Below are 12,358 nucleotides of genomic sequence, written 5' to 3'. Positions count from 1 at the left end.
TGCAGTCACCTTGACCCACACATGAATATGTGTCTAAAAATGATGGATGGAAGAGAGGATCTTTGCCTTTACTCTCACAGATGCATCGGATTATATTTTACTTCTTCTGTGGTACTACACCTGTCCTGGTGATTGTTGGAATATCATTTCCATGCAACACCTACCTGTGATTGACAGGTTGTGACCCCCCTCTAGGAGAAGTCTGGGGGGTCACAATGGGTGATTTCATTTTAAAGAAGAGTCAGAAATATTTCAGAAGACAGCTGGACCATGTAGCTTTTTAGCAGACCTCACTCAAATAGAGAGTGCATTTGTTGGGGGCTATTTTCAGCCGTAACCGCTTGAGAGTAAAGGCAGTATGAAAGAGAGAGAGAGGGAGACTTGAAATAAACTACAGAGCTCTTGTTCGCTTTAAAGGAACATGTCGCCCAGTGCAACAGTGTGGCTCATTAATGTCTTTTGAATGGTTTCTGGACAACAATGGAGCTCTGTGGCACAGAGGAATGAGCTATATCAGGACTTGGCTGCAGACAATACTTATGAGCAGGATTAATGAATGGTTGGTTTCTGTCTTTTTATCCTCTTTTTTTTATAATCTTTGTTCCCTTTTTCTTTTTTCCTGTTTGGTTTTGTCCAGGTAAGCCCACATGCCGCTGTAATGTGGGTTTCTCGGGGCCTTTCTGTGAGAGGAGGATTTGCGACAACTACTGTTTAAACGGGGGAACATGCGACATCACAGAGGGGAACCAGCCGGTGTGCCGCTGCATGGCAGAATATACTGGGGACCGTTGTCTTTACCGTGAGTCCTGCGCTCACTACTTGGCGGCAGCACATGCAATGAATGATAATCATCCTGTATTAAGCCTTCATGTGATTGACATTAGCCTTTCAAGCCATAGCCGCAAGAGAAATCACAACAAAGGGCCCCTGATTTGAATTCAGTTATTCTGCATAAAGTCTATAGAACTAAGCATTTAAAAGTTCACACCGAATGTGGAACAAAAACAACCCCCGAAAGTATTTCCTTTCTACAAACACCACATTTGCCTTTATTTATTTACAGATAAACAAAATCAAAATACTACCATCAAACAACCTTTGGGTGTTTCTGTGCTGAAATGATAACGTATTTTCTTTTGCAATGCTTTGACATAATGGGTTGTGGGAAAACAATTTGAACTGCACATCATTAGTATTTTCCTACTCTTGCTTGCCCAAGGGGTAATATGTTTTCATCGGTGGCTAAGATGTCATTTGATGTGGATAATTAAGTCCCATTAAAGCTCTGTACAATTCCAATCAAAACAGCTTAAACTATGTTCCCAGTTTCTCATTACACACCACCGCTTCTCTCTTATCTCTCTGAATGTGGAACAGACATCTGTCATCACTACTGTGTGAACTCCAAGGCCTGCACGTTATCCAGCAGCGGCTATGTAGAGTGTGTGTGTCCTGCCAGGTTTGAGGGAAACAAGTGCGAGGTGGACAAATGCCTTCGATGCCACGGAGCTCCCTGTCTCATTAATGAGGAGACAGGAGATGTGGTGTGCAAGTGAGTGCTGGATATCTACTCACCATTCTTGTCTCTCATCCCTTTTGTTATAATACTAAGGCTTTATAGTTCTCTTCATTTATGGAAAAATCTGCTGGCTGGATGAACTGATTTGATTAAATCTCAAAATGTATTGGGTCACATAGCCTAGAGCAATTTAGGTTTCTGTAATGTCAGTGAATTAGAGGGCTGGAATCTCTCTCTCCCTATATGGATTATCCGTATGTTTGACAAAATCAGCAATGAGTCATTTTTCTCCTTGTAAAAGTGTAGCTTTCTGCTTGTCACTGACATCCATTATTTCTTCACCCCCTAGTTGCACAAATGGCAGAATAGCACCGAGCTGTCAGCTGTGTGACGGATATTGCTACAATGGAGGCACCTGTCACCTGGACCCTGACACCAACCTGCCTTTCTGTCAGTAAGTCACTGCTTAATGGGTAAGGAAAGTGGGAAAAAATTGAATGCTCTCCACGATTATTCACTCTTACTGTTTACATTCACATGCTGGCTCTGTGCCCCAGAAAGCCTGGCCTTAGAGGCAGAACTGAAAATCATCATGGGATGCAACTTCCCTGCTTCAAGAGCAGCACGAGATAGATGTCTTCCTCTGGAAAGAGATTTCTGTGTTGAGGGAAGGTTTGATGTCACTGTGTGGAGGCCAAGGCACAGCAGGGGGCTGAGTACCGGTACATCATCTTATGTTGTGTGACACCTTAGTGAGGCTTAAGTTTTTTTAGGCAGATAAAAAAAGAAGAAATGATTTCAAGCCCCTTCAAAGCTTGCCTTTCTGAACATACAGTATCACACTGCTCCTCCTTGCAGTTAAGAGCTCATGTCAGACCTCTCTGACTCTCTTCAATTGTAGGTTTTTTGAAGGTTTGCGCTCTAAAAAATGAAGCTGAGGTGTGCATCAGGGGTTGAACATGCCATGAAACCCAATGGAAAGAACTCGTAGCAGACAATAGTTTTGACTGGCAGACATGAGGAAATCACAGTGAAAGGGCTGCCCATATATTAATACCATCTCAGATATAATCACATGCATTGCTGTGTTAAACTCTCTCCAAGGAGCAAATTGGAAATCCATTTCAAAAGCCAACTCTGTATTTTTTTAACTGCCCATTGTCCACTGTAGTTATGTTGAAATTGGCGGAGCTCACTCACAAATTCCTGGGGATAAAATCAATTTCTATGCAAATGATCCCATCTTATTCAATGAGGTTAACGGATCCTGATAATGTGGTTTATCATTTGCTGCAAAGAACAGAGATTATGTGAGATGATTGATACGTCTGTGTCAAAAAAGATCATAATGTTTGACCTTAATATTCCGATTAAATGTATTTTTCATCAAGTCTTCCCAAAGTGTAAACTTGCAGGGCAGAGTTGTTTCGATTGCGATAATAATTCTTGCATTAAACTCCCCCAAAAAAACAAAAAATGTTAAAGAGATTCTCAGAATACATTAGTGGTAAAGAAAACTATGGTAAACATCCAATCCTTGTCTCTAATGGAGAATTATTTAAATGTGACCTCTTTTGCTCATTTCCAGCTCTTTATTTTTATTCTGCTATTCCACTATAGCAGTTTTGTCATGTGTCATAGTTGAAATAACGTCTTTCATCTCATACTGCCTATGCTACAGAGTACCTCAGTCAGTTGAGCCTCTGATACTAACAGAACATATTAGCTCAAGCCTTCTTAGGATGATTCCTTAAAAGCCCATGTTCTGCCAATCGACAAACTTCTAGATGCCAGCACTAAGCAGCTTCATCCTCTTACCCGTGAGGAGGCTCTGAAAGCAAACTGTAAAACTAAGTAACAGTATATGATTGATTATAAATGGCAACTTGTCAGATCTGATGTGGAAAGTGATAGTGGCCTGCACAAACACTTGGAGGATGCCAATTACATCAATATTACACACATTACCTACATATGGTGTGAAATGGCCATGAATTTAATTGTTCAATCAGAATCACAAAGAATGAGCTGAGCTTGGAGGCGATGAAGTCAGCTTTTCATGGAAGTACAGAGAATTGGTTGAAAACTACTTAGAATTGAAATGGCAATGTTTCATCTTGGCATACAATTGTGCCATAATAATAATAATAATATGAGAGAAAATCAGGAAAGAAATATAGGTTCCTTTTTTAACATTCCACTTGAAAAGCAGTTCAATTGTGCTATAGTTCTCCAGGACTCATGAGTCACACACATTACCAGCTGCTCACAGCTATGAAGCAGTAAACTGTAGGTGAAAGGAAGGAGCTCTGGAAGTTATACTGGTCAACTGCAGACAAAGAGAAGCCTCAGGGCTGACTTCAGGCACACTCACACCAAGTCAAGGACATAGTTAAAAAGCATTTATTAATTATGGGAAGTCTAAGTTAAAAAATATATATAACGAAAAGGAAAACAGACTAGTCTCAACCAACACTGTGTCTTACACAGAGTGTGACTGGAAAGAGGAAACTCCTGTTTCCAGTCCTGGCCTGAGGCTTCCTTTCACAAGACAATCACAGTGACTTTACAAATGCACTTGTGTGCGGTCTAGCAAGAGTCTCTGTTGTAGAGAAAAATACATTCTTGATGTGACACAATTTTAACGTGACTTTTCACTCTTTTTCTATTTCTGCATTATATTCTTTCCTGAGAAACATATTAGAGGTTGTGTTTGTGTTACAGGCAAACTGTATCCAGTGAATGTGGATTATTGCTCCATAGTTGACATCCAGCAGTGAGTTTTGGGTTGGACATTTCAGTCCACCACTTTAAAACATTGTACGTTTTTTTTCCCCAGAGTTGATTCTATTCAGTAAGTCAGTAGAAAGTTCAGATCAAGCCACAAAACAATGATAGCGAGCTGAAGTCTCTGGCCAAGCTTCTGTTCCTCAAGCTTCTGGGCCTCAGTGTGTTCATTCCACGTTTCTTTCGTCAGTTTGCCTGAAAAAAAAAAGAAAACAGTAAAATGTGGTTCTAGACATTGAGTTTGTTCCATATTCTGGGGGGAAATCAGGTACACACTGCACTGTTTATACAAACTGAAATCGTGAACATGTGTCCTGACCACAGTTAAGGCTGCAGCTGTCCTGACACTTTATTAAAGCAGTGGCAGAAGTTTTTTATGTAGAAAAAAAATCATAGTTTTTCCAAAGACAGATTTCTAGATAGATTTTTAGCTGTAACCTCTCATGTATTTGTAGACTAATTCTGACCCCTCCACTCCTTGCTCACAGACCAGCCTCTTACATAAAAGCTGTGATGTTTAGAGCCATTTCTTTGTTAAAAAAAATTCTATGAAAGACCACCAAAGAATGAAATACTGAATACGTTCAGATGTAACTTCTGCTTTCTGTGTGACCAAGGTATTTATTTTTTTCAAATGCTCCCTGTTCTGTTTATGGATCACTTTATGACTGTTGACTGTAGTATGAATGTGTTTTTCTGTTTGTGGTAGGATAGGATGTTCACAAAATAATATGTTCTGCAATGTACATATATGACTGTATTTTTAAAGCATCTTTTTACATTTTGATATTTTGGACATTTTTTGCCATCCGCAGCTATGTGAATTGAAATGAAAATAACATTTTCTTTTTGTGTTGGTTTCTTTTTTGTTTTGTCAGGTATTTGGAAATTAACAAATCTTTATTAGTCTTCTTCTGCATAATAATCATACTCCTCATTTCTGAGGAACATACACATCTCAGTGGTGAGAGAACTGTAACAGACTCTTCCCTTGCAGATTTGCCCTCACTTGGTGAGCAATGAAGTTGATTTGTCTTCATATTATTTTTTTTGCTGATTTGCTTGATGCAGACACAACACTGACTTACTCCATCTTATAAGTGAAGCTGCTGAAGTTCCCATTCACCAAGCAGCCGACAGTTCAACAGTATACATTCTCTGGGCCCTTTTATCACTCCCAACACAATGTTTTGCAGCTGCACGTCAGGGTTCAAGAACCAACGTTGTGATGAGCTGGCCAACCCCTGCGATTACTTCTGTCAGAATGAGGGGATGTGCACATTAACAGCTCTTAACAAACCACGCTGCAAGTAGGTCCCTCTCACCTCTCCAGCTGTATTCAGAGCCCACTCACACCCTTTTGTCCACACCCCCACCCCCACCTCCAGCTCCATCTGGCTTCATTTCAGCCTCAGTCCACAACATGGACTCGTTGTCACAGTTCTGCCTTGTAGCGACTTATCATGTAATAAGTGATGGATGAAGTAACATGTCAAAAAGTAATTCAAAATAGGCTGATGATAGTCAACTGAAAGGTCATTTAATCAAATTGAATTTCTTTGGAATCATTATTTAACTAGATTATGATCACTTTTAACTCTTTTTGGATTGGTTCACATTCTTATTTAAGTCGTTTTTGGTTGACACAGTCAGTCAAATGGCCTAGTAAATTATTACTATATGACTATAAGACCTTCGTGCTGCTTGCTACTCACCTCACAGCTGTACTGTATTAAGACAAGAGCAAATGTTTTCTCACACATTCATTTGATCTCTTACAATAATAAAGACTTCAACTAAAAATGACTTATTATCTTAAGATAACTTAATTAACAGGTGGTGAGTTTCAAAGTTTATGAGGATTATTATTACATTACATTTGAATTATTGTGAATTGTATCCTTTTATTGAAGTAAGTAAGTAAGTACTTCCTAGCTTATTTCAATTAGTCACTGAATAATGCAGAAACCCTATGTGCTTTAAAGGAATAGTTTGACATTTTGAGAAATTTACGTATTTACCATTTGCAAAGAGTTACATGATTCATACCCATTGGTGTTGTAGAAGCAGATATAACATGGCTCCATCCTTTGGCAACAAAATCCAAACTTCCTGCAAGCTTCACTAGTTGCCTGGCAACTTCAGGATGACTACAACAAACAGAGGCTGAGAGGAGGATAGTACTAGTCCACCTCGTTAAACCCCAACATGTCATTTGTATACTTTGGTTTTTGTGTGTATTAAGCAAATCAGAGCAAACATGTTAGATAGTGAGCTTTAAAGCTGTTTGTAGGCTGATTTGGTTACTTTTGGACCAAGCCAGATTATCTTTTTCCAGTCTCTGTGCCAACAGAAGCTAACCTGCTGCAGGCAGGAAGTTTATTATACAAGTGTAGCACTCAAAATGTCAAACTATTCCTGTAATAGGAATATATAGGTAGTAGAAGCAGTTAAAGGCCCTAGATTACAATTTTACTTCAAAAGAAACTAACATCCTCTCCTTAGAGCCTCATACAGTACTTTGGTGTTTTTGTTAGATTCTGAGCAGGTGTTAGTCCATATGGCACATATTACATTTAAGTTGCTGCATGGCTCTGTACCTTTGCTGCCCCTCACTGCCACCCATTCACCCATCTCATGCAGTCCTCACACAGCACACATAAACCAGGGTGGGAAACTGACACGGGACACTGTCTTTGTGGTGTGGGTATCAGTCTGTGCATTTGCAACCTGTGCATGGTGGTGAGTTGAATATGTTTGTTACTGACCAGTCATCACGTTCAAGTACCATATGCTGTACCTTCATAGGCCAAATACTTCTTTACTAATCGATGTTTACCTTTAATGCCTCCAACACTGAGTATGAGAATGTATTCATTTCATAGGGAATCACTCTTTTCATGGTTTACGCTTTCGGAAGCAGATCAAACTCCCCATTGCCCCCAATTTCCGATTAAAATTCATGTTGCTGTGACATTTCGTTCGACGAAGCAGTGATTCATTTCCTATGTGTATGGGGCCGCATTCTTATTTTTGATAGCCTGATGTTCTGATTGTTAGAGTGCATGTAATTTAGAGTAATTTTATTCTGTCATCATCCAGGCACACCCACCAGATCACTCATGCTTTACAGACCCATCTGCGTCAGTCATGTGAAATTAGATATCACCTCCTCTAACAAGGGTCATACATCACGCCCATCGGAATCCATTGGAGCACAAATGAGATGACGACTTGCTGCCCTGCTGTCATCCTTTGATTTTATTTTCCACAGTGAATAAATTTACACGCATTGTGTACGGACACAACATGTATATACATAGTGCTCTCTCTGCAGGTGGTGTTTTGTTTGTGTTGAATCAAAGCACTTCATAGCAAGTCTGAATCATAATGTGTTGTATATGTAAACCACAGTCACATCATACTGTAGTTCATTTTGCAAAGGTGTTTTCTCAGCAGTCTTTTTGCTATGAAAAGTATGCTAATGATGAATTATTTATACTCTCTTTTGACCTCCTTTAGATGTTCAGCCAATTGGGCAGGAACACAGTGTGAGCGACCCGCCCCCAAGAGCAGCAGATCAGACAATACCAGCGGAGGTGAGAATTGGGAATTTCGAGAAGCCTCATTACACAGCCTCAAAGTTTGTAAAGTTGAATAAAAGTGTTTTTCGTTTATACATTCCAGGTGAATGATTACTTGACCATGTGAAATTATCACATTTTTAATCATCCATAAATTTTCACCTACAAGTTTATACTGGAAACCCATGTGCCACAATCAGACTTGGTTCTGATTGGCAGCCCAGCTAAAGAATTGCTGTACTCCATCCAAACCAGCCAGTTTGCATTATTTGAAGAGAAAATCCTTCACAGGTTTATCTCGTTTGAATTGGGGGAGCTGCTGTTTCCAGCCCAAGATTTAGCGATATGCTCTGCCTTCAAGCTTAATTCTTAAGTCAAGTGAAATGAAAATAACTTAACATTCTGGACCAGAGCTCTAGACAGCTTATATTATTTTAAAAAATAAAATAAAGTTAACTAATTTTTTCACAGCTGGTCATATTAATACATGTCATAATAGATGTTAAGCAACACAGAATTTTTCAGCTAAGCTCAGTAAAAAGAAGTATTTTCTTAGGTGGCAGGTGAACTCATATCTCAGCCTCTTTCAGTTACTGCTCATCACTCCACACCATCTCTCCTTTGTGTGTCCCATAGGGAGCATAGCTATCATTGTGCCTCTTGTCCTGCTGGTAATCTTGATTGTAACAGTGGTCGGAGGTGTTTACATCTGCAGACGACGGCAAAGGTAAGTAAATAAATAAAATATGAATAAAAGAAGAGGCTTCTAAGCAGCAACAGATGATAAGAGATCAAACACCACACGGCTCTGAAGATGAATAGATATCTTTGATTTATAAATGAAAAGTCTGTTTGCTTGTTTCACTATGTTCTACAGACGAGCTGACCTCTGGGTCTCCAGTTATAAATCAGCCTTTAGGTCTGCCCAGTAAACCTGTGTACTCAGTGTGCACTGAGTGGTGTAATGTGATTTGTTGTGTGGATCAGGGAGGTGCTGTACCAGGTGTTGACCTGAGCGTTGTGTGTCATGTTAATGACGGCTGCCTCCACACACCTCAGGGGGAAACGCGTGCAGAGGCAGCCCATGACAAACGGCGGGATAAACGTGGAGATCGGGAACCCGTCCTACAACATGTATGAAGTGGACCATGACAACCATGCAGATGCAGGCAGCCTGCTGAGACCCAACTTCACACTGGACCCTCACAAGGTTGGCTTGTTGAACTACATATTAAACTAAGCAGAATATCTGCAGAGAGACTAAACTTTTTCAGGGAAATAGTTTTGCCTGAGTTCTGTGGTTATGCAGAGCAACATTAAGACAAAGTACTGCTGACAAAATACAAATAGTTTCTCCTTTTCAAAAAGAAGGTTTCTTGTTTTAACAAGATCCTTGTCACATTATGACAATATATCCTCACAATGTTTTTCATCATGTCTAAAACCCAATTTGCACAAATCTAATGTGAAATTGTTTTTGTTATAACAGCATATAATTTTAGTCTTGTTATATCACAAAATGTTCTGAATACTGAGCTGTTGCCCATTCGTTTACAACCACTCTTCCTAACTGTGAAATCAAATCCAGACACAATAATTATACTCAGCCATTCAAAGTTTCAATAGCCTACATTAAAAGAAACAACCTTCTACATGGCACAAGTCAATGCCAAATGACGAATCAGTCTGGCTGAATCTTTTTCATATATAAACTATTTTGTTAAACTATGAGATACACTTTAATCTTCTCTTAGAGGAAAATACAAAATCTGTCATATGCCTAGTCCATTCATTTTGTCCAGATACATTAATTGGAGTTATGCTTTCGAGGTGGTGTATATTCATTTTGAGCCATCCATTTTCAGTCGGCATTTGAGCTGATATTTGCATTCATGTCTTTTAACACATTCCTAATAAATACTGCAGCGATGCAAAAGGGAATAAGAAGAACTGATTTAAGGGGCCTTGACTGGTGTTATACCTCATCACACCTGCTAATTATGAAAGTTGTTGCAGGGTCAGCAGTGGTAACCTGTCGATCACACCTAACTGAGCCTGCACATTTCCTGTGCTTAAGTTAATTAAATCTGTATCTTTCAATGTGAATGCATGAGTCTATACAGCAAACTTTAAAAAAGATTATTCATCTACTTTTCGCTGCAGTTGTGTTTATCTTTTTTGGAAGGAGCAAGAACACCAGCCAACAATCCCAAACAATCTACGAGCTTTGTGCTGTTGTGTTTTTGTCTCTGTTCCAGTGACTGTTATAATGTGATATCTAGCATCGGGAGCCATGAAGCTGAATTCCATCAGGCTTTGAAAAGATTTTGTAAAAGCTGGCTAATGTGCAGGAATGTACAGGTGCCATGAACCAACGGGACTGTTCATATGGCTGGTGAATTATTCTGTTCATGGCCCTCAGCCCCACTCTAACACTCGGCATAGCAAATTAATCATAACACCTTCACTGATGTTGTTCTCTAGCTCACCTGCTAGAGCTTCAAGCCTAATGCTAGTGCTTCTTGCTCTGCCAACTCTGTCATCTGCTATTGTCAGTCCAATCTGGCTCTATTTTCAACGGAGACATGCTGGCTTGAATCTCAACTAGCTTCTATATTCTACTACACTCTCTCTGTCCCCCTATGGTGACATACCTTTTTATATGATGACCCTTATGAAGTTTTCACAAATAACCGTGACTGCTGTGTGAACTTAACACACCTAACACCAGTGGTGCTTGTTGTGTTACAGGGCTGGTGTGTAAAATCCAGCGACCCTCGCACCTTGGGCATGAATAACGTGCCCAAGGAAGTAATCCCTGGACAGGTGATTTTTTTTTTTGGTCTTTTTTTTTTTATTAAGCAAACTTCACTTCACGCTTGAGTAAAAAAAAATCATCCTTATATAAATTGTACATGAGCAGTGTGCACTGTGCAGTTACCTGACAAACACTGAAAACAAATGAACATGATTTCATGTACCAAATTATATTGAAACTGGTGTAAATTAAGTTTAAGTGAGCGAAGGTAACGTACACAGTCAGCCAAAGCTGTTCCCTTAACCATTCTGTGAAATCATTTCTGATACCCTCCTACAGTCTTGTCAGATTTTAAATTATCTTTGATATAAAATTGAACCTGCATGGCTTTGTGTTGAACTTAGCTACTTCTTGCATGTTGCCATCTGTTAAGTGTCGCTTGCTAAGTGTGCGTCTCGCTTCTCTATCCATCTCATCACAGAACTTACAGTAAATGTTTTTACATCTCACTCAAAACTTGATAATTGCAGTGGAATTCACTGATTATTTTTTGGTGTTAACAATGGATTAAATTCCTTTGAAATGTGAAAGATTTTAAGGACTCACTTGGATTTACAAACCCAAAAAGAATACCTGCTCTGGTTTTCTGCAAAGTGGCCTACATATCTGCTGTATGAGTTGGTTTCCTCAAAAAGAGCTCTAATAAACCTACTGTACTCTGCCCTCCCATCAGTAACAGGTGAAACATAGTGGAGCATCGAGGACATAGATACATAGCTGGTTCTTATATCCAGACACAGCTAAGAGCAATGCAATATGATGAATAAGATATTATTCATTCACTGTTTGTTCCATCATCTTTGGAAGTTGATGATCTGTCACTTCATGTTCTCAGCTTGTTCTGCTGCCACCAAGTGTCACAAACAAAGAAAAAAATCTATAAATGCAATTTTAAGGCTTGTATTATTGTAATCCATACAAATACATATTTACCCTGTTTTCCTGCCATCATCTTCTTCCCTTTTTACCCAGCCCATGAACTACTCCAACCCTGTGTATGCAAAGATTTATATCGATGGGCAGAACTGCAGGAAGCCAGTCATCAGTATCGACGAGAGGAGAGAGCTACTCCCAAAGAAACTAGAGGGGACAATTCATGAAACCGCCGCATAGCCTAACTTTAAACTTTGTACTTCTTTTTTTACCACAGTGTAAAATGTATAATATGAAGGAGGAAACAAGATTTTTTCTATTTCCTATGAGGCTCTTAGGTTTTACTGGTTTAGCATCAGCATAATGTCCTTGTTGGTGTGCTGAAGAGTTTTATTTTCCATTTACTGTTTGCTTTCTAATGTTTGTCAAACATAAGTTATACAGCGCTATACTGTATACTGTATGACACTGAAGTAAAGCTGCTGATTTGCAAAAACTTTATTAACACCATAAGCCACACTCGTGCACAGTTTAAACCTTAAAATGCAGTGCTGAAATTTGTACCCATATCTGTTTCTAGTTTAAGTGGAATATGGATTCTGTCATTTTGTGAAGGTAATGAGGGCAGGTTTTGCATTTTTTTGGACTCTGGAGTCTATTTTTTTTTTCTTTGCATACTGTTGCATACGGACCACAGAGCTTCACAACTGAGCAGTGAAGCTTGATACCTTTGAGGTTTTGTCTCGTCTGTCTCTCTGTACCTAACGGATCTACCGA

At 39.3% G+C, this 12,358-nt stretch overlaps 1 protein-coding gene across 1 annotated transcript in view; it reads left to right on the top strand.

Annotated features, from left to right (window-relative positions):
• Positions 1 to 11,821, top strand: part of lrp1bb (low density lipoprotein receptor-related protein 1Bb) — a gene marked incomplete at both ends in the record, with an annotated part of 274,243 nt that extends 262,422 nt beyond the window's left edge. Inside the window, 9 exons of the mRNA XM_083996665.1 lie at positions 638 to 799; positions 1,378 to 1,552; positions 1,869 to 1,973; positions 5,503 to 5,616; positions 7,829 to 7,905; positions 8,527 to 8,617; positions 8,950 to 9,100; positions 10,642 to 10,716; positions 11,681 to 11,821. Of these exons, the coding sequence (XP_083852791.1) occupies positions 638 to 799; positions 1,378 to 1,552; positions 1,869 to 1,973; positions 5,503 to 5,616; positions 7,829 to 7,905; positions 8,527 to 8,617; positions 8,950 to 9,100; positions 10,642 to 10,716; positions 11,681 to 11,821 (1,091 nt within the window). The remainder of the gene's footprint in view (positions 1 to 637; positions 800 to 1,377; positions 1,553 to 1,868; positions 1,974 to 5,502; positions 5,617 to 7,828; positions 7,906 to 8,526; positions 8,618 to 8,949; positions 9,101 to 10,641; positions 10,717 to 11,680) is intronic.
• Between the last annotated feature and the right edge of the window lie 537 nt (positions 11,822 to 12,358).

Source organism: Trachurus trachurus (genome assembly GCF_905171665.1).
Source record: "Trachurus trachurus genome assembly, chromosome: 21".
Lineage (NCBI taxonomy): Eukaryota > Metazoa > Chordata > Actinopteri > Carangiformes > Carangidae > Trachurus > Trachurus trachurus.
This window is presented reverse-complemented; position numbering and strand designations above follow the sequence as displayed.